This window comes from Corvus cornix, chromosome 14 (genome assembly GCF_000738735.6).
Source record: "Corvus cornix cornix isolate S_Up_H32 chromosome 14, ASM73873v5, whole genome shotgun sequence".
NCBI classification, from domain to species: domain Eukaryota; kingdom Metazoa; phylum Chordata; class Aves; order Passeriformes; family Corvidae; genus Corvus; species Corvus cornix.
In genome coordinates this window covers 3,603,491-3,630,784 of record NC_046344.1, presented here as the reverse complement: position 1 = coordinate 3,630,784, position 27,294 = coordinate 3,603,491, and the positions used below count along the sequence as shown (strand labels likewise).

The following is a 27,294-nucleotide window of genomic DNA, read 5'->3' as shown; positions in this document are numbered from 1 at the left end:
GTGTATCAGCACCATTGATTTCAGGGTGAGGAGTCACTTTGAGTTCAGGTAGTGCAGCGAGATCAGGAAAACAGTGATTAAATGTTTCGGTGATCACTATCGATTGTCAGATACACCCTCTTAGACATTCGAGCTCTTCATTCAGCTGTAGTATGAGCTAAATAATTTGTTTGCCCTAGCCAGACTTTATGAAACAAAACATTATTTACACCCCAGCAATCCCAATTAACACCATGGCCACATCCCTTTCTCTAGCAGTACAGCAGCACAGAATGATACCAGTTTTGAGACTCTCACATCAACGTGTTTCAGGTTGGCTTTATCCCTTCTGGTAAATGAACTGGCAAAATTACTGTCAGTCTACAGCTAATTGTCCCTTCTAACGGAGTTTAATGGGGCATGGGTGTTGAATTCTCCTAGAAACGAGATGCTTGTAATTGCCATCACAGTCTGGGTCTGTATCTCAAGGCGATTGCAAGGTTTGATAAACTTACAAAAATATTTTGATCGGTTTTAAAAAGCTTGGACATTTTCCACTGCTGTTGATCGACGGCAGTTATGGCAATGCTTCCCAAAGGAAAGCTGGAAGTTAGTTCAGTTGGGTGCTCTTGATTTCTCTTAATCAAAGGGATTTGTTTTAACCGAGGGAGATGTGGAGGAAGCAAAAGGGAATGGTGTTTGCAGGGCTGGAGCACTGCGATGGTGTAAGCTGGTCAAGGGGCAGCTGCTCTGATGCATCTCAGGCTACAGACAAGAGAATGGGAACGTGGCCAACAGAGAGCAAAGGGGAATTGTTTGCTCTTTGAACTTTGACTTCATTGCTTTCATTCATTGGTCACGGGAAGCTGGAACTCCTCAGCTGATAAAAATTGTCATAGGTCCCATGAAAATGTTGGAGTCGTCCAGATTTGCACCAGGTGAAGGTTTAAACCCTATGCTTCGGGCTGGAATTTGGAGGACTGGGATTTTTTGACTGGTAGTTCCATAGATGGGTGGGATGACCTGCTGGGTTGCAGAGTAAGATAATGTGGTGTTACTGCAACCTGAGGTGGCCTGTAAACTTGCACTGGAACTGCTGAGAAAGCTGGAAGACACAGGCACAAAGTCAGTGATGATCAGGGCTTTAGGCTCTGTTGGATTGTATTCCTGTATTTATAGCGCTGTGGACTGGATCATATTGTCACTATTCAGGTGAGCTGTGCTTTATTCAGGTAGCATTTCTCTGAAGGCCCCTATCTGCTTGTACTATCTTCTGCCAGCACCCTAAGGGTTCCTTGGCTTATGTGTTGTTTCCTATTTGTCTGCAAATATGATGGCAAAATAAATTATGAGACATAAAAGAACACCCTAAAATAGTAAAATCTGTTAATATGCACTTTCCATTCCATGAGGCTCTTGCATAATTTGGGCAGCAGTCTGAATTAATTTTCCCCTGCACTCACACAGTTGGAAGGAGCTCTGACTGCAAAGCACTGGAGAAAACACAGGGGACACAAAAACGTCCTTTCTCGGTGGGAGGAAGAGACCCTTATTAGCTCAGTCTGACCTGCAGTGATGTAATGCAGTTTATTTTGAGCCTCATCAGACAAAACAGTGAGCAGTGTTGCAGTTAAAATCCAATTATTTTAACTGACAGACCTGATCCTCTGCTGTCTCTTGCCCCATTTCCTCCAGCTAGTGGGGGGCTGTGGGTGTCAGAGCGACACCAGCTCTGCCGTGTGTTTTTTCACAACCTCAGAAGCCAATTACAGGGCTGAGCAGCACCCAGAGAGCAAACCAGTGCTAATGGCAGCCTCAGAGGGCACGGGGTTTACTGCACATCAGACAGCCCAAAGCACTGAGCAAGGAAATAAAGGGTCAGCTTGAGGGCTCCTGGTGCCCTTTGCTAATCCCTGAACACTCGTGGTCTTTAAGGAGATGCTTGTGCAGAAGGGAGTGCGAAGCCACCCGAGAACCATCCCCTCCCTTTGCAAGCACGTGCAGTAGAGCCCAGGGGTGGAGGTGACATGGGGACAGGAGGTGTGGTGACACTGTGTGGGTGGGAGGATGAGTGGCTGGGGACAGGCAGGGTCTCCTGATGCGTGGGTGTTTGCAAGAAGGGAGGATGAGAGTGGAGAGGGCCTGCAGGCTGGGGAGCAGGGCATCTCTGTGCAGCCTGCAGGATTTTAATGCTGCAGACTGGTGGGGGTGGAGTCGTGGTGGGAAGTGGGCTGCTCCAGAGAGGTGTTTTCTCCAGTGTCCTGTCACACACACAGGCCTTGCCTGTGCCACTGCCCTGCTCGGGCTTGCCTGCAGCTCCCGTGCTGCAGGGAAGGACAGTTGAACCAGAAGAGAAAAGGGTGCTGATGAGAAGGTTTAAAGAAAGACCAAAGTCCCAGTTCAGGGCACTGTAGCAGTATCAGGGTATCAGGGTTGTGGCAGCAGAGTGTTCCCAGATCTGGGCTCCCACGAGAGGTGCAAGAGAGGCAAAAGTGGGTTGTTGGGTTTTTTTCCCTATTTCTTGTGCTGGTTTATGCTGTCTGAAAGTCTTGATGTGGAACACTGCTCCCCTCCCACTGGACCTGCTCCATGGTCAGAGCATCACCCCCGTGGGTAGGGAGAAACCCTGTGGGAGTGACTTGATACGGTTGAGACACAGCTGTTGTGTGAAACCAGCTCCTTGCAAGTGGGGAGAAATGCCATAGGTGCTTCCTGTAGCATCCTTTAACTGCTGACAAGACACCAGACATGCATGTCAAATACGAGTTGAACCAAAACTCTGTTCTTGCTAAGGTGTTGTCAGCTAAATCAAGAGCTGCTTTTAGCACTGGGGAGGATTTGAGCCAGCTCATGTGTGTGGTCAGGATTGCAGCCAGCTGCCTTCTCAGCTTCTCTCATGCAGACCAGCAGGAAGATTTAGTTCACTGTTGTTTTTTCCCCAAGTGCAGCCCACATCCTTGGCTGATGTTCCTCTTTATATTTCCACCAACTGCAGGGCAGCTCTCCTGGCTTTTCCCCGGTGAAGGTCTGAGGGTGGTCAGGGTGATGCTGTGCTAAGCACTGTACAAACACAGAGCAGGATGGGGCTATGGTTGGGTGTGAGGTGAGAGCAGGCAGATGCCAGCCCCTCACAGGAGAGGCAGTGCCTCACCACGAGGGTGATTCTGCAAAACGTAGGGATGAGGATGGTTTTTTAAAGTGTGTAAATTATCCCATTGCTTTATAAGCAAGAGAGACTGGAGTGTTCAGCAGCTCCAAGGAGCCACATCTGGCTGAAATTATTCAAGATGCTGAGAAGCCAGAGGGAGAGATGGATGAGCAATGCTCACATAAGCCTTGGTTCCTTAGGAAACAGAGCTCACAGGAGCAGTAAGAGAAACCACGAGATAAAAGCAACCATGTCGAGGGTTATCAGCATTATCAGCAGCATCTCGCTGGGCTTTGTCCAGGCACCGTGTGCTGCAGGGGAGCGCAGTGGTGCAGAGCAAGGTCACCTGCCCAGCTTGCAGGGGGTGCACTGGGGTGTGCAGCAGCATCCCACTGCCTTCCAGGGCATGGGTGGCACTTGCCTGGTTTGGGGCTGATGCATGTGAAATAATCCTCCATCATTTCCATGCCGTTGCTGCCTTTGTAAGGGCGGCTGTACCTGGCCAGGGTGCGGGGCAGGGCTCTGCCTCTCTTCTCTGACCTGACAAGGTACAGAAATACTTCAGCATCGATTTTTTTTTTCCTCCTTAAACCTCTTCTCCCTTCCCCCAGTCTCTTATGAGCTTACAACATCTCCTCGTGCTAAAAATAGCCTTTGGTGTGGGAGCGAAGCCGCCGTGGCTCCTCCCGCCCTTTGTCCGAGGGGCTGCGGCACCAGCCCGGGGCAGCCCCCACGAGTGTCCGAGTGTCCGAGGCCGGAGCAGATCCGCCAGTTCATGTCACTGCCTTTGCAATGGCAGCTCGGAGTGGTTTGTAATTGGGCCATGAGCACTGTTAAACAAAATCAGTTCGTGATCCCCACTGCCTGCCCGGTGCTGGGAGCGCTGGCGGAGTCTCTGCAGAGCAGCGGCGATGTTTGTACTGATGCACCCAAACCCGAGCCGGGGCCACGGAGGCGCTTCTGGTGAGGGCAGTGAGGTTGGAAATGTCACTGTATAAACACCAGCTCACATTAGACTCTGAATACCACAGTAAAAGCTTTAGTGCCACATGCTGCAAATTTATAAATGGCCTTTAAAGCCCTGGCTGCGTTACGTGTCTGTAAAGTGAATTGTATCATGCAAATAAAGAGTTTATTTTCCCCTCATTCTGCTTTTTTGCTGGCATGTTTCCTGTAATGCCAGTGACTTGCCTCCTGATTTACACCATATATAGAAATGTAGAAAAAGCCTAATTATAACTGGCTCTTCTAACATTTTGTGAGTTGAACTTCTGAAAATACTGGCTGCATCTTGATCCGAAGGTCTGAGTTTTTCAGAACTTTCTGTGAGTGTAAATCTCTATTTAACCCCAATGCAGATGTGGCTGATGGACAAACAGAGCTGTCAAAAGCTTTAGCAGGCCTTGATCTTCGTCCATAGAGAGGAGTTTTCAATATACAGAAATAAGTTAATTTATTTCTACTTAATAGACTCAAAAAGAAGTTGCTGCTTGGCTCTGACTGCTTTTTAATGTCACTGTTATCTGATGCTAGTTGTAAAATGGATTAAATTCTCTTCTGATGCTTGAAAGGCTCAAGTATTAGAGCAGGGCTTTGAGAGAAGCTCCTTAATTTTCTGCTCTGCCCCTCACTGATGGGAAGCGCTTGTTTTTGTGATTCAGGGCAGCAGCGTGTGTCGGGAAGATGCAGCTGTCATGGGATCTGTGGAGCATCCCTCACTGTGGGATGCTTTTCTGTGCCGTCTTAGCCCCTCTTTCCAATCCCTGTAAGAAGATTCCTCATAGACCTAGAGATGGAAAAAAAATAATAGCAGCGTGGTTAAAAAGCAGCAAAAGACAAGGTAGCCTGGTATTTTGTCGAGAATTCATGTTGGCTTTTGCAAAGCAGAGATTTGGGCATGGAGGGGGAGATGTTTTGTGGTAGGAAGTCATGACACCAGTTCCCTGCAGTGCATGTTGGTGCTTGGTGTGCACACAGGATTGCATCACTGGTGCCTTCTGCTAAATCACCCTTTCCAGTAAATTCCCAGCAGCCAATTCCGGTATTTGGCTGAACCAAAGCACCAGGTTTGGCTCTTACTGTGATTTCAGCAAAAGTGTGTTACAAATCTCTGCCCTCAGTCCTGCCCTGGTCAGTAAGGGCTTTGGTGCAGGGTCCTAAAGGCTGGCTGCATTTTCACTCTTCCCAGCTGACACCAGGAGCAGCTCCTCTGCTTGGCACTGCTGCGCCCTGGCAGTGGGTGGCTGTACCCAGGGCACTGAAGGTGGGACTGGTCTGTGAACAGGCTGGATTTGTGTCTGAATGAGGGGCCAGGGCACAGGGATGTTGCATCTCTTTGGCACGGACCTCTGCCCTGTCTCAGTGTCCCAGAGGATGAAGTGATTTAGCATCACAGCCAGGCAGGGACTGTATCAGGGAATTTGGCTTCTTGGCTGAGTTTTGCAGCCTGCCATGAACTTGGTGCTGTGCAAGTTCTGCTGATGCTTCTCTTTGTGGCTGTTGGAGCAGTGGGGACCGTGGCAGGCAGGGATGCAGGATGTCAGGCTAAGTGGCAGCAGGGCCCTAGCCCTCTCCAGAAAGGATGCAGCCTCCACTATTTGCTTTTCAAGGGAGCATAAGAGTGTTTTAGCATTTCAAGGGTGCACAAGAGTGTTACGTGCAGGTTGCACCTGGTGCTCTGGGTGCTGTACAGATGCCCCAAAAAAGCAGCCCCTATCCAGAGGCTTCCATCAGAGGGCTGGGGGTGTGAGTGCCCGATGGCAATTAAACACCCTGCAGTTCTCCCAGCCCAGCACCAAGGTCACTGGAGGCTGATGTGCTGCTGTCAGGAGTGGGTTAAAGCACGAGCATCCCTCCAGCGAGCAACCTTGCCTGGCACGGAAACCTCCTTCTCATGCTGCCGAGCCACAGAGAGGCTTCTGTTCTCAGCACTGACATCAGCCACGGCCGGGACGTGAGTCACGCTGGCAGCCAGGCTCGGGGGCAGCTGCTCCCCCTCCCCACACCCTGGTGAAGCCCCTCTCCGTGGGTCTGAGCCCCCACGCTCGCTCCTCACGTGTGTCAGGTGTGATGTTTGCAGCCCCAGGAGCAGGGCATGACCCCAGTGGGGGTGTGGGAAGTGTGGCTTCCATGCCCTGGCACTTGTGCTGTGGAGTTTGGGTACAGAAAAGGGGGATTAAGGCCTGGGTTGGTTTTTTCTGGTTTTTTGGGGGTTTTTTGGGGTTTTTTTTCCCCCCAAAAAAACCTTTTGTCTAATAGGGAGGAAGAGTTTAAGATGAAAGGCTCTAGAGAAACATTGAAATGGTTGAAGGAGGAAAGTCTACAGAAAAGTATGTTCAGCTGAAGCAGATGGGACCCCATTGCTGATGCTCAGTCTCCTTCTCATGCCTTCCCAGTATAATCCTTTATGCATTTAACATTACACAACTCCATGTCACGACTTGCTCCAAGAAACCTTTCCCTATCCTCTCCTTGGAGGTTTGAGGGAAATGCAGTCATTGCTTTAAAACAAATGACTGCTTCTTCTTCTTCTGCCTTGGTGTGCCCTGGCACTGCTACCATGGGAAGTGGATGGGGGCTGATGCTTTGCAGGTCACTTCTGCTCTCTGCAGCCTCACCCAGAGCAAAGCAAAAACTCACACAGCGAGTGAACAAGTATTGAGCCAAATTGCCTTGGAAGGAAATGAATCCATTTGAAAAAATCCACTCAAGAAACCAGCAGCAGATCCAATCCCCAGCCAGACTGACAGCACCCACTGCAGCATCCTCAGTGGGTCCAGGCAGGGCTGGGGAGGGCAGGGCTCTCCTGGAGAGCTGCCTGTGGTGGGTCCCACTCAGCCTCGCTCCGCCGTCAGCAGCTTCACGATACAGATGGTGTAAACATCAAACAGGACTTTGCTGCAGCAAAGACAAGGCACATCAAAGGGCTGTTTAACAAACTAAACTCAGGAGGAGGATGCAAGGGGAGATCACAGCGTAGTTTGTCTGCCTATTATTTTTTCTTGCGCAAGGGGAGCAGGCCTGTGACAGGGACCCAGGCGTGGCATCGCTCCCATGCCAGGATGCGCTGACATTCCCACAGGACTGGCATCATATGACCAGGAGCTGGAGAAGCCTTTCAGTGCCTTTCAGGAGCTGTTTGGATGTGCTGATTGAGGGTTGGTGCAAGCCCCTCCGAAGGAGTACTGCCGCCTCCTGGGGCTCCGTGGGAATCAAAGGAAGATGCTGCACCACTCCCCAGCCTTGCTAAGGAGACACCGCACAAAGTCGCCACCAGAAGGCAAAGGACAGGGTTCCAAATGCAAAAGCTTGTCTTTTAGAGTTAAATTCGGTGCATTTTTATTTTTTCTATCTCTCTGAGCTATGGCAAGAGGCCAGCGACTGCTGTTATGCTTTCCAGGAAATCCATGAACACTGCAGTGACAAAGTGATGGGGCGGTGATGGATCTTACAGATAGCTGCCGTAGGAAGAAAAACATCTAGCAAAGAGAAATACTCTGATGTCTTCAACTCCCCTAAAGCAGAAAAGCATTTAGGCAGCCAAAAATTGCAGGTGAGGACCTGTGGGTCTGAACTTAGAGGAGGAGGAGCAGCCGGCCAAGCAAGGCGTTGGCAGCCAGCTCTGGGAAGGGGGTAGCACCACTGCGAGCTAAAGCTGGATGCTCACAGCTAGTTTAGGGTCCAGCTGTAATTTTAACAGCTGGTTCTGTCAAGCTGCCTTCAGCACAGCTCTGATCCAAGCTTCTATAATTAGCCAAGGAGCAGCAGCTCTCGTGCAAGAAGCAAGGCAGCAGCGATGCTCGATGCAGGGGAAGCAGAGCAGCGTGGGAGTGAGCCTTGCTGAAAGGGGTAAGGGCTGCGCCATGAAATTTTGAGTAGTTGGAGGTTGGGCTTCTTTTTTTTCTCCATCTAAGGATTTTGTGCAAAATGTTTCATTAGGGTTTTTTCCCCCTTTCAAAAAAGCACACCTAAGAAATGTTGTTTCATTTTGTGTCATCCTTAACAGAAATATTTATATTTATCAACTCAAACCAAAAGCATTGAATTTGTGGTCAGTTTGAGGTTGGCTGAGTTTGCTGAACTAGTGCAGTTTCTCATGGGGGAGGTGGTCTGAGCCCCTCCTGCCCCCAGCAGCTGAATGTGCTGCCTTTGTTTTGGGGTGTGCTTGGGATGCTCCCTGGGGATGCCCTGAGTTGTCCCCAGGAGAGTCAGTCCACCTTCTGGGGATAGACTGTAAGATCAGTAAGTGTGTGAAACATCCCCACCATAATTATCATGACTCACTCCTGTCCTTGAGCTTTCCCTGTTTGAGGTCAATCAACTTGAAATAGTGTATTTTGATATTGCTCAGGCTGCCTGTTCCTGTAACCTTTAGTTTTTGCAGTCAATAAATGGACTTACATCAATTGGAGAGAGCTGAAGACAAGTATAAGGCTTTGTTCTTCATGTCTTGGATGATAAATATTTAAGGAAAGAATACGAAAACCATCCCTTTTATTTCCTATGCTTTATGGGGGTAATCCTTGGTGCCTCAGGTCTGGTGTTTCTTGGTGATTTTATATTGTGCACATTCACATTTCCTGAGTAATGACACAGCACCAAAAGGCTGGGGCATCTTTCTTCCACTAATGAGAAGGGAGTGTCTAGGAAGCAATGGGATAACAAAGAACATGGAAAAGGCTGTTTTCATGGCAACTCGTGGTAGCTTAATTAAATTTCTACTAAAGAAACATCTGTTTTACTTTGGAGACCTGCGCAGGGTCGGGCGGTTTCTGTCTCTCACCAGAGAAAGAACATTCTCCAGGGTGAGGTCATGTCTTTTTCTGGAGTTTGCCAGACATGTAGCTGAGTTAGATCAGCCTCGACTCAGAAGCACGAGCATTTGCTGGTGCTTCTTTCTTACCAACACCAGCCCACATCCACCTGCATTTTCCCCCTGTAGCGAGCTCACACAAGTTTTCACTTTGAAATCTCCAGTGCAGCAGGGAAGTCTGCAGCAGAGGAGTTGTCCACACCTGGATTTTCAGATGCTTACACTGAAATGGGACAGGGTGGTGCTTCCCAGGCTGGGTAAATGGGACTGGTTTTATAAATGCTGCTGCTGTTGAGGTGTAGACACAGCAGCCACCTCCAGTTTCATAACCAGGGCAGCCCCTGAGGGATGTGGTTATGTTGCACAGCACTAACAAACACCACATCCCCAAAACACCTAAAAGACAATGAGGCTGCTCAGCAGGGAGTGAATTTCAAACTCTCACGCATTGCAGAGGGTGGAAGAAAAAGTTTTAGCCTAGCCAAGTCAGTGGGAATTTTGGTCAATGATTTATTAGGGCAGAATTTAGCCTTGATTTATAGAATTCCAGGAGTTCATTAAGTGGGGTTATGCTGCTCCAGGGAATGGGAGCTGATAGTTTTAGAAAAACCAAGGTGTGCAAATGTCCTTGTGCAACCTCGAGGTTGTGGCTGTGCTGCCAAATGCTCCTCCCTTGACAGCACAGCTGCCAGAGCATCGTGTAGCAGCTGATTTCTGGGACAGCTGCAACACCAGCAGCCAGGGCAGGAACGAGTCCTAAATTAAAAAATTCTCCTTTCCTGTGTGAAGTTTTCACTGTAAATGTATAGAACACTCAATAAAAGACGTTCAGAAGCCATTAGCAGCACTGCAGCAGATCTGCTCAAAGCCATTTGGATTTCTCTTCAAAGCAAAAAAAGAGGAATGTTCCGTGTGTGTGAGAATGGGTTTCCATGATTTATGATTGTATGGAAATGCTGCCTACGTGGGGGAATGCTTTATTCCAGGATGCCCCAGAACAGAGAGTCCTAAACCCATCTAAAGTCTGTGGTGAACTCTGCTGACTTCTCTACAGCTCTGTTGGGGGTTTAAATTCATCTCACCCTTGCTTGGAGTGATCTGTGTGAGCAGCTGCCTAGGCTGAGGTTTTATTTATTGGTGTGGGGAAGAGATCCATCTAAAGCTCTTCAGGCTTGGAGACTATTTTAGCCTGATCCCATAGGTGTGGTTCGAGGATGCCTGTGTAAAACCCAGACCTTCAGCTGGTTCTTGGTGCTTTGCAGGTGTTTTGAGCTGAAGCCTCAGCAGCTGTAGGCTGGTGAATCCCACTGTGGTGCATGAGGAGCGTGCCAAGGTCCCTCGTCCTGTTTCAGTGTCTCTCTTCTTTGCTTCCTGCACGAGCCATTGCAGTTGCAGGTGGGGCTGCAGGTGGGTTCCCCCTCGCCTTGCAGAGGTCCAGGCAGGACCAGCTCTGTGTGGGCATCCCTGGGCAGGGATGATGATGGTGTGGGACGGGGGCGGTGGCTCCTCCAGGTGCAGAGAGGGAAGGCTGCAGGATATCTTCCTGTGCAGCTTCTGTGCATAACTCACAGCCTTGCTGTGGCTGCAGCCAGGACTTTTTGGAGCGTTTATGTCTTGCCCAAGGAGGATCCTTGCCTTGTGGTTTGGGAGAGGTTTGGCTGTCAGAATTCAGCTCCTGAAGTGAACTGCTGCAGGATGTTATTGTGAGTTAGTACCGTGTGCTTGCCCTTAAACGTTTTCTCGCCCATCTTTCCAGCTAAATCAGGCTTTGAGTGCACTCAGTGCTGGTAAATGGGATGAACATCACACTGGGAACCTCCCAGCTTTCATCTGCCTTTTATTATGAAAGACTGCCTTCAAAAGATAAAAACCTGAAGGTTATTTACCTGGAACAGGGTTTTTTTCTCCAAGCAGCCAGCAGCTCCCAGGTGGGTATTGCGGGGATGCCACTCAAAGAGGAAGCATTTGATTTCCAAGTAAAATTAGCTTCCACATTCAATTCTCAGCAATGTAAGCGCAAGGCTTCCAGTAAAGACATTTTCTGTAGCAAGGGGTTGTAACAACTCCCAGCAGATACAATCGAATTATGCTGCAGCAGCCAGCTGTGGTCTTATCTTTAATATGTAAACACTTGGTCAGTAATTAGGTTGGCACGGAAGTTGTACTGTATCGATGGTCAATTATAAGGTAAACTGATAAAAGGCAGGATGTGGCTGTCTTCTTTTATCAAACCTGATATGCCTGCAGCAGTCAGGTGAAGACTTGGGAATTGTATAATTTGGTGTTTTCCCCTGATACTTGTTCCCACACAGCGTTTTCAGGAAAGGTGAGTGCTCGCTGGGAGATCAATATCACTCTGCCAAAAGAAGTTTTTTCTCTGATGAAGTGTCCTTTGCAGCATCTTACCCTGCAGTTGCTTGCCCAGTGGCTATCACCCCCTGCACCTCTGGTTTTTATCCCACTGATGGCTTCCCAAGCTCTGCAGAGGCACCTGTGTGTCTTGAGTCCGCACAAGGGGTAAGGTGATCCCATCTGAGATACCTCCCGGGAGTATGAATGGCTGTGCTAATGTCTTTGTCACCTGAGAGCTGCTCCGTAGGGGATCATAACATGTGATTAAAGAAACCAGTTAAAAACATCTTAGAAAGCTGGATTAGCTACATGATCTCTTATTATGGCTCCTTTTAGCTGACAACCCGGTCAAAGAAGGGGGGTCTGGATTACATGGAGAAACATCAGACTTGACAGGAGTGTTTTCTGACTGTTCAGCTTAGTGGTGTCATGTACAATTTTAATCAGATTTAAATAGTGGCAAACATCACAGGCTTAATGGATTTCAGCTTTATTACTGGGGCTTTGCTTAGAAGCAATTTGGATTTTCAGCTGTGAGCCACCAATGCAAGTGTGTTCACGATTAAGTGAGACTGGAAACCCAGGGACGGACCTGGCATTTAAATGCCACATGCCTGTGTGTGGAGACAGACCTCGTCTTCTTGCTGTCAGCCTCAGGATCTCGATGTGTAGTTAAGCTCAGCCCCGTGCTCTTTCCATAGAGATGGTGCATTTGGCTCCATTTTCCACACTGATCCGAGCAGCTGGGGAGCACCTTTTCCATTATGGAAGCAAGAGGACAATGTCTTTTTGCAGGGATCTGGAGAATTGTTTTTTCCATGCTTGGCTCCAGCCTTGAAGTTGTTCCTCACATGGTCTAAAATGGCCTCTGTCTTCTGCTTTAGGTGTCATGGGTTGCTCTTCTTGACCTTCCCGTGGTGGGGCTTTGTCTTGCCTCGGCTGTGCCAGTTTGGGGTGATTTGTCTAGAGGAAAACATTCCCTGAGGACACTGACACCTGTATTTCTAAAGAGATGTGGTCCTGCCTCCAAACTGAGTCTTTTGGGGTGTTGTTTTTTTTTTTTTTTACATCGTGGGAAAAGGTGCTGTGGAAGAATTCAATATTGAAGGTGGTTTTGTAAAACAGTTTTGACTTTGCTCAGAGGACTGGATGTGACTATCAGAGGCAAATTAACATTTCAGGACCCTGTTGGTCATTGAGGTCTGGTCAACTGCTTGGTGCTCCGGGCCCTGCACGAGCAGAAAAAGTAGGAAAAAGGGAACATCAATCATTGCAAGTTCCCCTTCTATCAGTAAAGGGAAGTGTGTGTTCCTATTCCCTTGTGTTTTCTGTGCCACCTCACACCACCGACCTGAGGTTTCGTCTACTTCCAGCTCTGCGCTGAGCATTAGTGAAGACATTTTCCTTTAGAAGGCCAAGGAGATGTCTGTACAACGTTATCTGAATCATCCTCTAAATCCTGGCTTTCTGTCTGCTGTAGCCATTCAAGCGCTAATTGCCTTTGATTAAGTCAATCGTTTGCAGACTGAGTGGGTTAATTGGGTATTGTGGAAGCAATCAATCTCATCAGCTGCTTGCATCCAAGGCTGAGGAGACAATGCAGTGGGGCAGTAATTGTTTTATGAGCTCCTGGAAGGCAGCAGAGGCAGACTGGATGACAACAGGAAACCCTTCTCTGCAAAATGGCCTTTAGGAAAGGTAATTTGGATGCTAAGTGCTCGTTAAGAGAGGACTGATTGATTAGGGAAATTTTGTGCCTCTAAAACACGTGTGCAGGAGAAAATGGTTGGTGTGGGTGTGAGGGTGTTGCACTTGGGCGTTCCTGGGCTCTTTTGCCTGGCTGGGTGAGATGTGAAGGGGATGTGGTGTCTTAACCGGGGAGAAAGAGTTGTATTCAGGGAGGTGAAGGGAAATCATTCCCTTCTCGGCCTGTGTGAGCTGAGACATGCCAGGCACCCACCCTGCATTGGGGGCACCAAGCCCAGACCGTCCAGGTGTCCCGGGGGCAGAGACTGGGCTGCAGGATCGCTGAGCACATCCTTGTTTGCTGCTTGCCGAGGCTTTAATTTCCGAAGAACTGAACTGTGCAGGGGCAGCAGCAGCTCCTGGTGGTTCCTCACCTGGTCAGTGCAGGAGGACTCCCGGGGGAAGGGTTCCCATCTCATCATCAAACCTCCCAGGTCCCTCCTGCCGTGGGGATGCTGACGCATCTCCAGCACGGCTGTATCTGCACTGCTCGACGTGGGACCAGCAGGAGATATATTAGATAGAGATGGCTGCAGAATTATTGCAGGGAAGTTACGAGCTCCTCAGCACAGCTGCAAACAGGCAAAAAAGCCAGGCAAAAAAAAGCAATCTGCTGGTGCTGTGCAGGGGAGCAGGGTGCAAGCTCTGAGAGACTTAACCAACCCGGACCCTGCTTGCTTCTGGAGGATCTGGACAATGAGTTGTGTTTTCACTCCATGAGAAAACTTAGTGTTCCTTGGTTTATGACTTTTATTGGAATACAAATTCTTAAAATATGTAAATTGAAGTCATTGAAATGTCTTGCTTTGATGGTGGCTGAATGCTACAGGAAGAGATGTTGCAACTTAGAGCAGTCAAACCAAACCATTTACACTGACATGGCCAAACAAGAGGTGCACTGTTTTTTTTGCAACCCTATTCAAAGTCCAGGCTGTGGGGAAAATATAGAATATGCCACCTTCTCCACCCAACCCTCTGGCTGTGGACAGTGGGGTTTATTTCAGAGGGAATGTCCTTCAGACTGTTTGTTTAAAAAGGAGGCTGTAAAACTGGGGTCAGAGGTGACGTGGGATGTCAGGGATCCACACTCAACTGCTCCAGATAATTATGCAGTTCCTTAACCTCTCAGGAGAGGTGGGCACACCCTGTCCACTGAGCGCCTATCTGCTGTTCTGCCTTAATTAACATCTTTCAGTGCTAATAGAGCCGGCTGCTCAGCTCTGACACGAAGAGGAGCAGCGATCTGCAATTTTAGCAGCAAAGTGAGGGAGTTCTATCTGAATCTTCTCCAAAGCTCTGGATTGAGGTCAATGCACTTTAACTGCTGAGAGGAAGGAAAACTGGCTTCTGTAGGAGGAGGTGCCCTGCCTGAACTCTAGGAAAATGAGATTCTCTTGGATTACACGCACAAGTACATTTTTTTCTCCTATTCAACCCATCATGCTTTGTCTTGCAGTGAGGCAAGAAGGCAATAAACCACACAGTGGTGCATCTGTTTGGTGTTGGATACACTCAGGTTTCTTCTAAAAGCCTGGGACCAGACCTGGTTTTACCACAGCCGTAGAAGCGTCCTGGGAGCAAGCAGTTCTGATGCCTCTTTCCAGGTGAAACTGCAAAATAAGGAGCCAAAGAAACTGAAGATCAGACATGGTTTTAATTCCCAGTTTATAATGCCTTACTTAGGATGACAGAAGGAAAGTCCATGCATGTTGGTTTTTGCAAGCCAGTGAGTCTGACTGTCCTCCTTGCAGGAGGGATTTTTCTTCTCTGAGAACAAAGGCTAAAACTGAACAAGTAATTTTGGGTGCTTCCTGTAATCCACATTCTCGGAGACCAAACCCCCCATCATTAACTAAGCTCTGTAACAGCTTTCTGAGGTGGGGAAGTAGCAATATCCCTCTTCTTTAAAATGGGGAACTTGAACCAAATGCTGGTAGAAGTCAGATGGAAAGATGGTGGCTACAAGAGACAGTCTTGATATAAAATCCTCTCCCTTGCTTCCTCTGCAGCCTGTCAGGCAGGGGAAGGCCGAGCTACACTAGAGCACCCCGTGGGTGCGGCCAGTTTTATGTGCCTGGCTTGGATGGCCTCCAGCCTCCAGCCCACCTGAGCTGACACAAGGCCATGCACTATCTTCTTTTCAGTCAGCCAAGGTGGTGATCCTGTTTTCCTTGCCCCCAGAGTTTTAGCTGTGGGGGTGAAGTGGGTATAGAAGTGTCAGTTCCGTGTTTTACCTTGGAAGCCACGTAATGGGTCAGAAATACCCGCTTGGGCTGGGTGGTTTCAGGTTGTGTCGTGTGCCATTTGCTGGCTAACTTTGACACAACTGCTTGGTGGGGCTTTTGCAGGTGTTACAGGTTTGTGCCAGAGCAGCCTGCAGAAGCGATTGATTTTGCTGCTTGGCAGGTGGCAGAAGTGATGCAGGAAACACGACAGTGTGACAGCAGCAGTGTTAGCAATGTGAGAGTGGTGCTCCTTTAGCAGGTCTTCCCCAGGTAGTGCTTCCTACACTCGTGGTTGGGTGCTGGTGATCACTGGGATGGTGGCAGGTGGTTGCATCCCTCATTCTGTGCTTGGGAGAGGAAGGCAGCATTGTTGACACGATGCTGCATGGTCCAACACCAGCAGTCAGCAGGTGTTGTAGGGCTTGTGGTTGTTCAGCTTCAACATAAGCAGAACAGCCCTCACCGATTCACAGAATGGTTTGGGTTGGAAGGGACCTTAAAGATCTTCCCATTTCACCGTGTCGTGGGCAGGGACACCTTCCACTGTCCCAGGCTGCTCCGAGCTCCATCCAACCTGGCCTTGGACACTTGCAGGGATGGGGCAGCCACAGCTTCTCTGGGCACCCTCACCAGGGCCTCCCCAGCCCTGGAGATCCCAATGTGACCAGGTACCTCTAAATACGAAGCTGTTGCTGAGGTAGTGCAGCACATGAGACAAGGAAGAGAGGGTTTATTTTCTGTCTCCAATGCCCTCCAGTGTGAGAGCTGTTCCCTGTTCAGCCTCCTGCAGTTTTGTTTCTCAGCACCGTCTCTGGCTGTTTTCACAACCCTTTAGATCAGGACTTTGAGGACACATCTTGCTGACACACAGTTTGCCTGGGGAACCCGTGTGGGTTCATGTTGAGTTCAAGTCCTGTTCACGGTGGTTTGCACTGATGGGTGCTGACAGGGGTGCAGGCAGCAGATTTGGGCAGAGCAGAGGAGCAGCTCCTGAGGATGAAGCCCTGAAGGGAAGAAAAAAAGAAGCAAGCAAATATCTGTACCAAAGTACACTGAAACCAGCAGCTGGCTTTGTCAGAGCAGCCAGGAGCTCTTTTGCTGAGGCGATTGGCCTGGGAAGAGCCAACATGTGAGCCACAGAATGGGATAACACTTGGTTGTGTTGGGTCTTTGTAATTCTTCCTTGGAGTGGAATTTGGATCCTGTGTTTTGACACAAGAAGTTGGAAAGAGAAGATCAAAATGATGAAATGTCCTGTGTAAGAGGGCAGGGGAAACTGAGTTTCCAGGCTGACTTTGACCCTGGCTCACAGCCTTGTCCTGAAGGAATGGATGGGCTTTCCTCCTGCATCACACCATGTTTGTATTTGGAGATACCGCTGTCCTATTGTTTGATGTCCTTTCCTCCAAGCCAGCTCTCTGCAGCCCCCTATGAGACATCAGTGTTCCTCAAATGCCAGGCACTGAAACCCTCGCTGCTGTTCGATGGAGTGAACAGCAATAGCTTTCAAAGTACTCTCCTGCTGCTCCAACTGGCTTGGCACTAAAACCCAGCACCTTTTGGGAACAGAAGCCACTTTTCCTTGGTTTCCAAACTGCACACTCTGAGGAAAAGCTGCTTCACGTGTTGCCCTTCAGGGGAGCAGCCGGCCATCGCCAGCCGTCAGAGCCCCGGCAGCATCTCTGCCCCACGTGAGGCAAATCTGCTTGCAGTAAATGGATCAGCTGGGCATCACCTCCTGCCTGTCTGTCTCCTGCCACAGAGACGCTGTTCCTGTTCAGCTCCATCGTGTACAGCCTGCCACAGGGTGCAGAGGGGGCTGCTGATGAGCCTGGCGGGGAGCAGCGCCTGACTCTGCGTCAGGCAGAGCTGCGGTTCCTCAGCAGTTCTGCCCTGCTGGGGTGACAAGCACAGCAGCCTCAGCTGTTTCTGCACTGCTGTTGGATGCAGCTGCATCCCCCTTGGCTGGGCTTTGGTGGCTTCCTTGGCTGCTTCCCCTTGCTCAGACTTGGGGTAATCCTGCTCCCTGCGGGTTCGTCTCTTTGTGACACTGCAAGTGCCCTCCAGAGGGGCTTTTTGTGAGGAAAGTCCTAGCAAGCCCAGAGTGGGATAGGGTTGAATTGATGGACTGAATGAGCTGGGTCTGCTCCTGGCTTTGGGGAAGATTCTCTCAAGTTGGATGGGTGAACCAGAGAAAGAATTTTAGCCTTGTCTTTCCCCTGATGTATGCAGTGTTGGGATAGTGGGATACTGGACTGGTGCACACGGGCAATGATGCTCTGATGGGACCGAGCACTTCTTCTGCACTGGAGGGATGGAGAGGGCTCAGAGGTGGAAGGATTAGGTGGACAGTGTTGTGTCATGCCCCAGTGCTGGCTGTGGGTTTGGACCACACATCTGCATCTCTGGGCAGTGACAGGGTGGGATTGTGGGAATGCAGGCAGCAGGGGCTGCTGGATCTCACGGGGATGGAGGTGCTCACTCTGCCTGTGCTGGCTCACCCCAGGACTGAGCTGCAATAATGCACGAGGGGGCCTCTGCAGGCAGTCACTCCTTGGGTGTCAGAGTGGAGATGTCTGAAGCACAAGCTGTTGGATAAGAACGAGAGCAGAGTGAGAAGGGCAGATCTGAAGGAGAAGGTCTGTTTCTGTCATGTCTTCAGCAAAACAGCCACACACTTGTTCTGCTTAGTTCCAAAGTCTCAGTTCTTTTCTTTACCCTAACTCTCTAAATACAGCACTTTGTCCCTGGTTCTCAGTCATTCCTTTCTGCTGCAGGGTACCGAGAAGGATTTCTGTGGAAGAGAGGACGTGACAATGGGCAATTCTTAAGCCGAAAATTCGTGTTATCAGAGAGGGAAGGTGCTCTGAAGTACTTCAACAAAAATGATGTGAGTACCTGGGGTTGCTGCGTGCAGGCGGGATCACAGCTGTGAGAGCATCCTGGAACACGTAATTCCCAGTGTGCCAGTTTATTTATACAGTTTCCATAAGCACTGGGTCCCCAGTTGCTCCAGGGGCACCAGGCTCAGCTCACCCTTCCTTTAGTGGGGTTTGCTCTTGCTCCACCACCACAGCCATGGAGAGGTGCCCCACTGGCCAGTTCACCCATTCCTGCTCTGTTGCCCTTTAAAGTCCGTAGGGCTTTTCTCAAACCACCAGCAAAGGACTTTCTCTCACCTCTGGCTCTGCATCATCCAGCTAACAGGGGGTTCATGTAAATGACTACCTTGTGATGAAGGTGGCACCACTTCATAGTGGTCACTGGGGTCTGAGTCCTCCTTTGCATGGCATGGCATGCGATCCAGAGGGAAGGCTCCCTGGTTTTCTGTTCCAGTGTCAAGCAGTGTGGAAGTATTTGTCTTTTTCCCCAGAGCACATTTCATTGTTGTGAGAAATGGAGTTATTACCATGAAAATTGCATTTGTGATGAATGGATAGACACTCCAGTGTTCTGCACCATGTGCTGGAGGAAGCCAAGGTGTTTCCTCTGACCTTTGAGTTTCCCCTGAACACCACAGCTGAGAGCAGCCCAGGCTGAGCCACCAGCCAGTTTTCCCAAGCAGTTGCTGCAGTCAGGGTGTTGTGATGAGGCAGAGGAGGGGAACATCCATCCTCACTTCTCCATGGCTTTGACAGCACCATCTTCCTGTTCAGCTTGGTTTGTTGTGGTGCAGTTGCAGCTCGTGGAGAGGAGAGAGCCAGTCCTTGCCGAGGGAGAAGTGAAAGTCCCAGCAGTTCCATTCAGCCACTCTTGACTCTCTGAGAGTTTAAAGCTGCTTTGCTTTGCTGCTGACCACAGCTGTGGTGGGAATGGTGCTGTCTAGATGTCCTCTCTGCTGGGATTTCCCCACCATGGTCACCCACCAGGGCCCTGTGTCCACAGCAAGTCCCCAAGTTCCCAAAGCAGCACTGACACCTCTGCCAGCTCAGGACTTCTGCAGGGTGCTGGGACCACCCCACAGCCTTCTGCTGGCCCCTGGCCCTGCTCTGGAGCTGGTGTTACCAAGGGGCTGATCTGTGTTTGTTGGGATGTTTCATTCACAGTAGCTGGTTCTCTTCTCAGTGCAGTCCTGGAGGGGTGGTCGACTTCTAGAGACACTCTGTGGGAAGATGAGCAGCACCACAGTGCTGCCACTGAGGGTGCAGGGGGGGTTGGTGCCAGGTAGGGCCTGACCCAGGCTCCCCATTGGGCTAACCCACCCTAGAGATGGGCTGTCAGGATTATATTTGTCCCTCTGAAAAGAAAGTTCTGGTTCAGAAGGCGAGGGGAGGAGCAGAGTCAGCAGCCAGCGGCTCACGTGAGAGGAAGGGACAGATGGGGACATGGACATGATGCTCCCCAGCTGAGCACCCAGGTCTGATGATGGCAGGAGGGATAATCCTCCATTTTTTGGGACAAGGATGAACTGGCTGTGGTGCTGGAGATGCAGAAAGCATCCTGGCCTATTAGCAGTCTGGGTTTTTTTTGCATCCCTGCTGAATTTTGCAGAAGAACAGAGCATTTTTCCAGGCTGGCAGGAAGCACTCATTGACATCTGAGCAGAGTCTTGGCTGTCTCATCACCAGGTAGTTTTGTGGGCTGGGATTCAGGTGGTTTTAGTTGATGGCCTCAATCAGGCCTTTTTTCTGACCAAGCGAACTGCTTTCTGGCTTGAAAGCTGATTCTCAGGTGTTTGCTCACTCAGCTGTGCTTTCCAGGCAAAAGAACCCAAAGCAATTATGAAGATCGAACACCTCAACGCGACTTTCCAGCCTGCAAAAATCGGGAACCCACACGGACTGCAGATCACTTACTTGAAGGACAATAGCACAAGGAACATCTTTGTCTATCATGAAGATGGCAAGGTGAGGCTGTGGAGGTAACCAGAAGGTTTGGGTTGTGGTCCTGGGGGCTGGTGCTGCGCAGAGCCAGCCTGTGGCACACCGGGCTCTAACCGAGCTGGAATTGCTTGGGGGGTGGAAGAGATACAGGGTGCAGAACCATCTTTGAGAGTGTTTGTCGTGTTCTTCCAAGCACAAAGGGTGTCAAACTGTTCTAAGTAAAGAGATGCAAATGGAAGGAATTGGTGTTCTTTTCTTGTAACTTGGAGTAGAGGATTTTTCAAGGCAGGCTCCTGGTGCCCAGGGAAGGAGAGAGGGTGGATGGAGCAATGGAAGATGAGGGGACTCAGTCCAAAGACTTGCAAAAGGGGAGCAAACTGGAATGTAGGAGAAGCGGGGAGCTGTTGTGGTTGTGCCTGTCTCATGCTTCATAAAATGCAGATATTCATGCTTGTGTTGAAACAAATCCCCTTGCTCAGGTGCCTCTGAAGGGAGGTGTGAAGGAGAGGCCCCGTGGGTCTGGGGTGCTTGTTTGTGGGTCCCAGGGAGCTGCTCCAGCAGGGCTGCTCCCAAACCTCCCCTCCACGCCAAGTGCTTGTCAGCAGGTGCTTCTTTAGCCCAGCACAGTGTCACTTGTACTCTCAGGTACCTCCCTGGCTGCAATGGGAACCAGAATAATGAGCAGCAGCCCTTTCGTGGGAAAGCTGCATCCCACTGTCGTGTCAGTGTCTCTGGTTTGCTGGGCATTGGTGGTTTGCTCAGCCAAGCAGTGAGGAATGCAGGCAGGGCTGTCCTGGGTTTGGGGTTTGGGTTTCAGCTGCTGAGGTTTCTGCTGGGGGCTGGTGGAGGGAGCGGTCTCGCCGGTCCCACGCAGGGCAGGATGTGCTCTGATGAAATCTGGCGGTGACCCCGCTGAATTTCTCTCAACTTCCCTGAATTTGGTCTGTCTCCTTGGCTGCATGAGGGCTGCAGGAAGATGAACCCCCTGGAGTAAACTCCTGCCCTTTGGGATTGGAGGCTGCCCTGGGACTTGCCTGTGGTCTCTTGCTGCCCTTTGCTCCCTCTTGTCTTGCTGGGGTCTCTTGCTCCCCCAGCAGCCCCAGTGTGTCCTCCTGGACCCCAGAGGTGCTGCCTCTCCCTGATCTGAAGTGGTGGATTTAGGCTCCTCACATTTCATAGAATCACAGGATGGTTTGGGTTGGAAGGGACCTTAAAGATGGTCTCATTCCTCCCCAGCCATGGGCAGGGACACCTTCCACTATCCCAGGGTGCTCCAAGCCCTGTCCAACCTGGCCTTGGACACTGCCAGAAATGAGGCAGCCACAGTTGCTCTGGGCAACCTGTGAAGCCAGGGCCTCACCACACTCACAGGGAAGAATTTGGTCAAACCCCATTTGTGGCAATGGATTATCAATATTCCAGGAAGCAATTTACTGCTAGAAGTCAGTGAGGGTTTCAGCTTCTGCTTTTCTGCAGGGGGAAACCCTACCTCACATCATGATCACAGAGAGGACCCACAGGTAAATAAATAAATAAATATGTATATAACCACCTGGTTGGTGGCTGTATGAGATGTCAGCATTTTAATATTACAGCTTATTGTTCATTAGCTCCAGCCTGGTTTGGTCATCGTTAACTTCAGGAGTGAATTCTTCTCTCTGATCCTCTTTGTGATGCTGTCTGGGGTCTCCTCAGCTGCTTAGGGTAGGAAAGCAAGTGATAAGTGAGTAAAGCCTCAAACAAGTAGGTCAGGTTTTCCAAAACATTGTTTGTCTGTGTCCTATTAGGTTTTGGATTTTTTTCCTTTCAACCTGAAGTAGCTTAACAAAGCAAAGCAAAGGTTCTAAATTTTTGAGGATGGCTGTTTACCACATTAGACCATTTTTGAGATACCTCCAATTCAGCTCGTTAAAACTGAGATTTCAAAATTGCGCATGAGCCTTTCCTCCTTACCCTGACCATTTTTAGAGCATAAAAAAAGTTTAAATCTTAGAGAAGGCCAACTTCTCCTTTGATATAGTCTTCCCTACGCTACAGCGACCTCACCTGAAAGGGTTGGCAGTGTTTATTTTAGGATTAAGTCTGGCTCATTGAACACATCCCTGATCTGATGTGTGAAGCTTCACATGCATTAACGACAGCAGGACAGCTCAGCATCCCTCCCCCTGTGCTCAGCATCCCAGGCAGGGCAGCTCTTAATCTCCCTTCCAACATGCCTTTCCTTGTCCCACAGTCTCAGACCACAAGGCAGTGTTTCAGTGCTCCCTGTGTGGATCACTTAAAATTAACGTTGCATTTCTCATCAAAACCTTCAGAGGCATACAGCACAAGCTCTAGGGTCTTACCAGAGACAAGTGAACACATGGCTCTAAAAACAAAAGAATTATAAAACAATTGTTTTGTAGGAGGGGAAAAAAATGGAGAGAGATTTTTGCCAAGGAAAGGGAGAAGTGCCAGAGCTTCTTGGACTTCAGTATCACTGTGGGTGTCCCTGAAGGGCTCACAGACACAGCTGATAGACTGGGATAGAGAGATGTTTAGCTACTCTTTGAGCAAAACATTGAAGTATGTATCTGGAATTTGGGTGGGATGCAGGCATTGCTCAGGTGTCCTGCTGAAGGGGCAGGGGTGGGTGGGTGGGCAGGCTGCAGCAGCCAGCATGAGCCCAGCCATGTTTATAGGGTCAGCTCAATATCTCAAATGCTCATTTGGGGCTGCTTTTGCCAGTTCAGAGATGTGTTTAAATCCTTCCCTCTGCAGAAATCCCCCTTTGTGCTCACTGGAAGCTGCAGAGCTCTGCACACGTCTGGCAGCCCGGAACAGCAGCTGAATGTTCCCCATCCTTCACCTTTTTGCTGTATTTTGTGCTTTTTAGGATCGCTGCTACATTGTGCTCTGTTGCTGGGGCCAGAGTGATGGGAGAGACAGAACACAGCGGGCTCAGGTTCTTTTGTGTGCAGGCTGCATTCCTCACTCTGCTCTTCTCCCTCGTTATTAGGAAATAGTGGATTGGTTCAACGCCATCCGGGCAGCACGCTTCCATTACTTACAAGTGGCATTCCCTGGAGCCAGTGACTCTGATGTGAGTGTTCCTGCAGGATTGGTTGGGTGGTTTGGTTCTTTTTCTCCCCCTCTCGCTCATTTTTAGCATCCTGTTAACAAGCTGGAAGGCTTGGGGAGTGCTCCATCCTTCGGAGCGTTCTGCAATTACCGGGCTGAGATGATTGTGGTGGGATGCTGAGCCCACGTGCAGCACCTGCTCCCAGCACCCAGCCTTGGGCCCCGTGCACACACACACACACACGGGCTGTGGGAGGAACTCCAGCACTGGCACGCCTGAGCATCTGTCTCAATGGGTGCTGCTGTAATTACAAAAGCCAAAACAAAGGCTGGAAGGCAGGAAAGATGAGGGCAGAAAGATGTCAGTGCCGTGCCCGAGTTCTTCTCTGCGGGTCAGTGCAGCCTGGCTTATAAATGCCTGTGTTTTGTGTGTGCTGGAGCTGCTAATTGTGTTACCCCTGGCTAATGCAATTCCAGAGGCTGCTCTGACGTGCTGTCAGCCAGGGCTGTGTGCTGGGCTGTAACGTCACTGTGGAGGTGCTTGTTGATTACTCCCTGCTACCTCCTTGGCTGTAGATTTTGAAATCTAATTGCATTTCCTGCCTTCTATCAATTATCTGGGAGGGGTCCAGTTGTGGTTCTGCAGGGTGGCTCTGTCCCTGGCTGCCCTGCACCCTGAGGGCTTTGGGAGATTCTCCTGGAGGCTGCTGGCTGTGCTGGGGAGCTGCTCCAAGGTGTTTCATGGCTGCGCCCTCCTCTTCTGAGCTCTGTGGAGGAGGAGGACTGGAGCTCCCAGGCAGGGCTGTGGGGTGGGCTCAGGGCTGGGGGCACACTCAGTGTGGGTTTTCCTTCCAGTGACCCCCCCAGCCCTGCCCAGCACACCCCAGTCCCCCCCATCTTACACTGTTCTCTTTTCTGTCCTCTTTGGTTGCTCCAGCTGGTGCCAAAGCTTTCTAGAAACTACCTGAAGGAAGGATACATGGAGAAAACAGGGCCAAAGGTAGGATATGAAGCATTTTTCAGGGGCTCTGTATGGCCCCAAGAAGGGGTTGCTGGTGGGACAAACCAACCCTTGCCAGAGAGGCAAAGTTGTAACTCTGTGAATGTGTTTAATGCACTTTCCTCACCTGGGAGCAAACGTTAAAAAAATCCAAAATCACATCACAAACTCAATGCCCCTTCCTGGTACAGCTGGCCCAGACCCTGGCTGTGGTGGCTCATGATGGCCCAGAAGCCATCTGTTCCCAGCTCCCCCAGCCCATCAGGCTTCTCCAAGTGCTTTGAGACTCCTGGGTCATGCCTGGTTAGAGAGAAGCTGTGCTGTTTCTGTGTGTGATCTGGCATTTTTTGACTCTTCAGCAAACAGAGGGGTTCAAGAAGCGATGGTTCACCATGGATGACCGACGGCTCATGTATTTCAAAGATCCCCTGGTAAGATGAGGGTGCCTGGGCTGCCTGTTAGGAATTATCTGCAATACTACCACTATTAATAATCAGAGTGGTAATAATAGTAGTATCAATCTGCAGTGAAGTGTAAGAAGCTGCTGGGGGAGCCAAGAGGGCACAACGCTGTCGCTGCCTAGTGGCTCTGCCTGGTGTCCAGCCTGCAGCAGCCCTGTGCATAAATACCAAAAACTCTTTAGAAGCCCTGTCCACTGGACATTTTGCATCTGGGTTTTGGCTCCCTGGTGTTGGTGCTGCATTGTGGGTGCCCCTGGGGGAGAAGCAGGGGTTTGGGGGTTGCTGGTGCTGTTGGGGTTTGGCTGATGGGCTTGTGGCTGCTGCCGGGTGAGCTGTCCTGGCTGCCGGGGATGCAGAGCTCCCTTCCCACTCACCCCTGCCTGACTGCTCTGCTGTCTCCTAGGATGCCTTTGCTAGAGGGGAGGTTTTTATTGGGAGCAAGGAAAACAGCTACAAGGTGCTGGAAGGGCTCCCGCCATCCACGCAAGGGAACCACTGGCAGCACGGGATAACCATCGTCACCCCAGACCGGAAATTCCTCTTTGCCTGCGAGACGGAGGACGACCAGCTGGAGTGGATCACCACCTTTCAGAAAGTTATAAGCCGGCCCATGCTGCCTCAGGAATACGCAGGTGTGTTTCCTGGGGAGGGCTGGGTGCCAGCCCTGGCCCTGCTGTGGGCTGTGGGCTGGAGGATGGGATGGCTGGAGCGGGATTGGGGATGCAGGATGCCGCTCCCTCCTGCGCCGTGTGAGCGAGGCAGCCCTTCACTGCCCAGGGGATGCAAGGGCTGTTTAACCAGAGAGGGGCTTGCCCTGGGAGGAGGAGGATGGTATCCTTCCCTCTTCATTGCCTCTGGTGTGATGTCCATGCTGCTGTAAGGATCAGTGATATGGTTATAAGGGTAATTGGAGCCAAGAAGCATCGGCAAGGACCATTCTCAGGGTGGGCTTGTGCCAGGCTGTCACCACCTGCCAGTGCTTGTCCTGTTCAACTTTATTTTCTCTGTTTTTTTCCTTTCAGTGGAAGCCCATTTCAAACATAAACCTTAGCTGGGACTGGCTGGGCAGACCTGAGGAGTGAGCTTCTGTTTACAACACAACGTGGTTTTATTTGAAATGTTAAAAATAATGAATAATAACAGTAATAATAATAACAATAATAATACTTCCCTTTCCCCTCATCATTCACTTGATCATGTCAGAAGGGCGGCAGTGGAACGTCGGAGAAGATCCTGATCCAACTTGAAATTCAGCTCTGTGGCTGCTCTGTGGGATGGGACAGGTGGTCCTGCCACCCCATCACCCTGCACCCACTGGAAGGGGCATCCCACCTGGCTTCAGCAGGATGGCAGAGACTGTTGGTGGCACATCCCTGGGGCAGATGGGACTTTTCCCCATGCACAGGTCCCTGGGTGCTGGAGCTGAGCATCCCTGCACTTCAGATGGCTGCCAGCCCTTTTTTCAGAGGGGCTGCAAGTCCCCAAGGGCTGACATCCCTGTGGGATGGGAAACAGCCTGGAAACACACGAAATGGTGCTGTGCAGAACAGCTGAGCCTGCCATGGCACCGGGGTAAATGATCAGTCCCCAGGGGGATAATTTACTTGTGGTGATGCTGTACCTGGATAGGGTCAAATAGGATTTTGGAATAGAGGAAATGGGCATCATCAGCCTCGTTACTGCTTAACGAAGGGCAGGGAGGAAGGGGCTGCAAGGGGGACACCAACCCATGAGGTGATGCTGGGGAAGCAGAGCTTTGGGGGCCAGGCCTGCATTCGGCTCCCTGGGTCATCCCTGTTCCATGGTCTGGGGGGCTTTGCCCCATTTGGGGAGCCCCGTATGGAGCTGGGGGTTGAGCTTTATCTGCAGTTTTCCTGACAGGCACCATCAAAGCCTGTCCCAGCTCACTCCCAGCAGGCACATCCCTTCTCCAGACTTGGTGGTTGCACTTTTCCCCATAATAATTCAATTTTTTTTTTTGTTGATTTTTCTTTTCCTGCCAAAAAAAAAAAAAAAAGACAAAAAAAAAAAGGCAAAAAAAAAAAAGCTGCTTGAAGTGATGTCTCAGCGCGGTGTTGAGCACTGTAATTCCTGCAGTCAGGGCAGGCGGGCTGGGACCTGCACACCAGGTGCTGGATTTTTACCCAAAAATGAGATTCTGGCATGCCCTGCAGGCGCAGCCCCGGCCATGGACCTGTCCGACGTGTTTCTTAGGTTGGTTGTGTATCTGAGAGCATCTCATCGGCTGTGTGCATTCGTTCTGTCACTGGTAAGACAACTGTGGTACTAAATGTCATTCGAACCAATAAATTATTATTATGTCAGAGCCGTGGCCGTGTGGTGCTGGGGCAGGGGAGGGAGGTGGGGTTGAAAAGCAGCAAATGGAATCAAGGAGGTGCTGGCAGAGCCCTGGGCGTGTGGGACACCCACAAAACCCTCTGCCCCACCCTGGCACAGTGTGTATTGTTTTATATATTATTTGTGTATATGTGTGTTTTATACAGTGCATGTTCTGTGTATTTTCTCTCCAGTACTTTATGTGTGCACACACATACACAAAGGAGAGCTGGTTCTTAGAGAAAGCAGCTTTGGGAAGGGATTGCTGGCTCTTCACAGCCAGCTATAAACTGCACAGGGGATAGAGTGTAATACATGAAATGTGTGTGTGTGTATGAGCTGTTCATATGC

At 50.2% G+C, this 27,294-nt stretch overlaps 1 protein-coding gene across 1 annotated transcript in view; it reads left to right on the top strand.

Annotated features, from left to right (window-relative positions):
- ADAP1 (ArfGAP with dual PH domains 1) overlaps window positions 1-26,932 on the top strand; it is a 50,670-nt gene extending 23,738 nt beyond the window's left edge. Inside the window, exons 5-11 of the mRNA XM_039560127.1 lie at window positions 18,040-18,152; window positions 19,963-20,109; window positions 23,084-23,167; window positions 24,083-24,145; window positions 24,505-24,576; window positions 25,010-25,238; window positions 25,629-26,932. Of these exons, the coding sequence (XP_039416061.1) occupies window positions 18,040-18,152; window positions 19,963-20,109; window positions 23,084-23,167; window positions 24,083-24,145; window positions 24,505-24,576; window positions 25,010-25,238; window positions 25,629-25,657 (737 nt within the window). The 3' untranslated portion in view covers window positions 25,658-26,932. The remainder of the gene's footprint in view (window positions 1-18,039; window positions 18,153-19,962; window positions 20,110-23,083; window positions 23,168-24,082; window positions 24,146-24,504; window positions 24,577-25,009; window positions 25,239-25,628) is intronic.
- The last annotated feature ends 362 nt before the right edge of the window (window positions 26,933-27,294 follow it).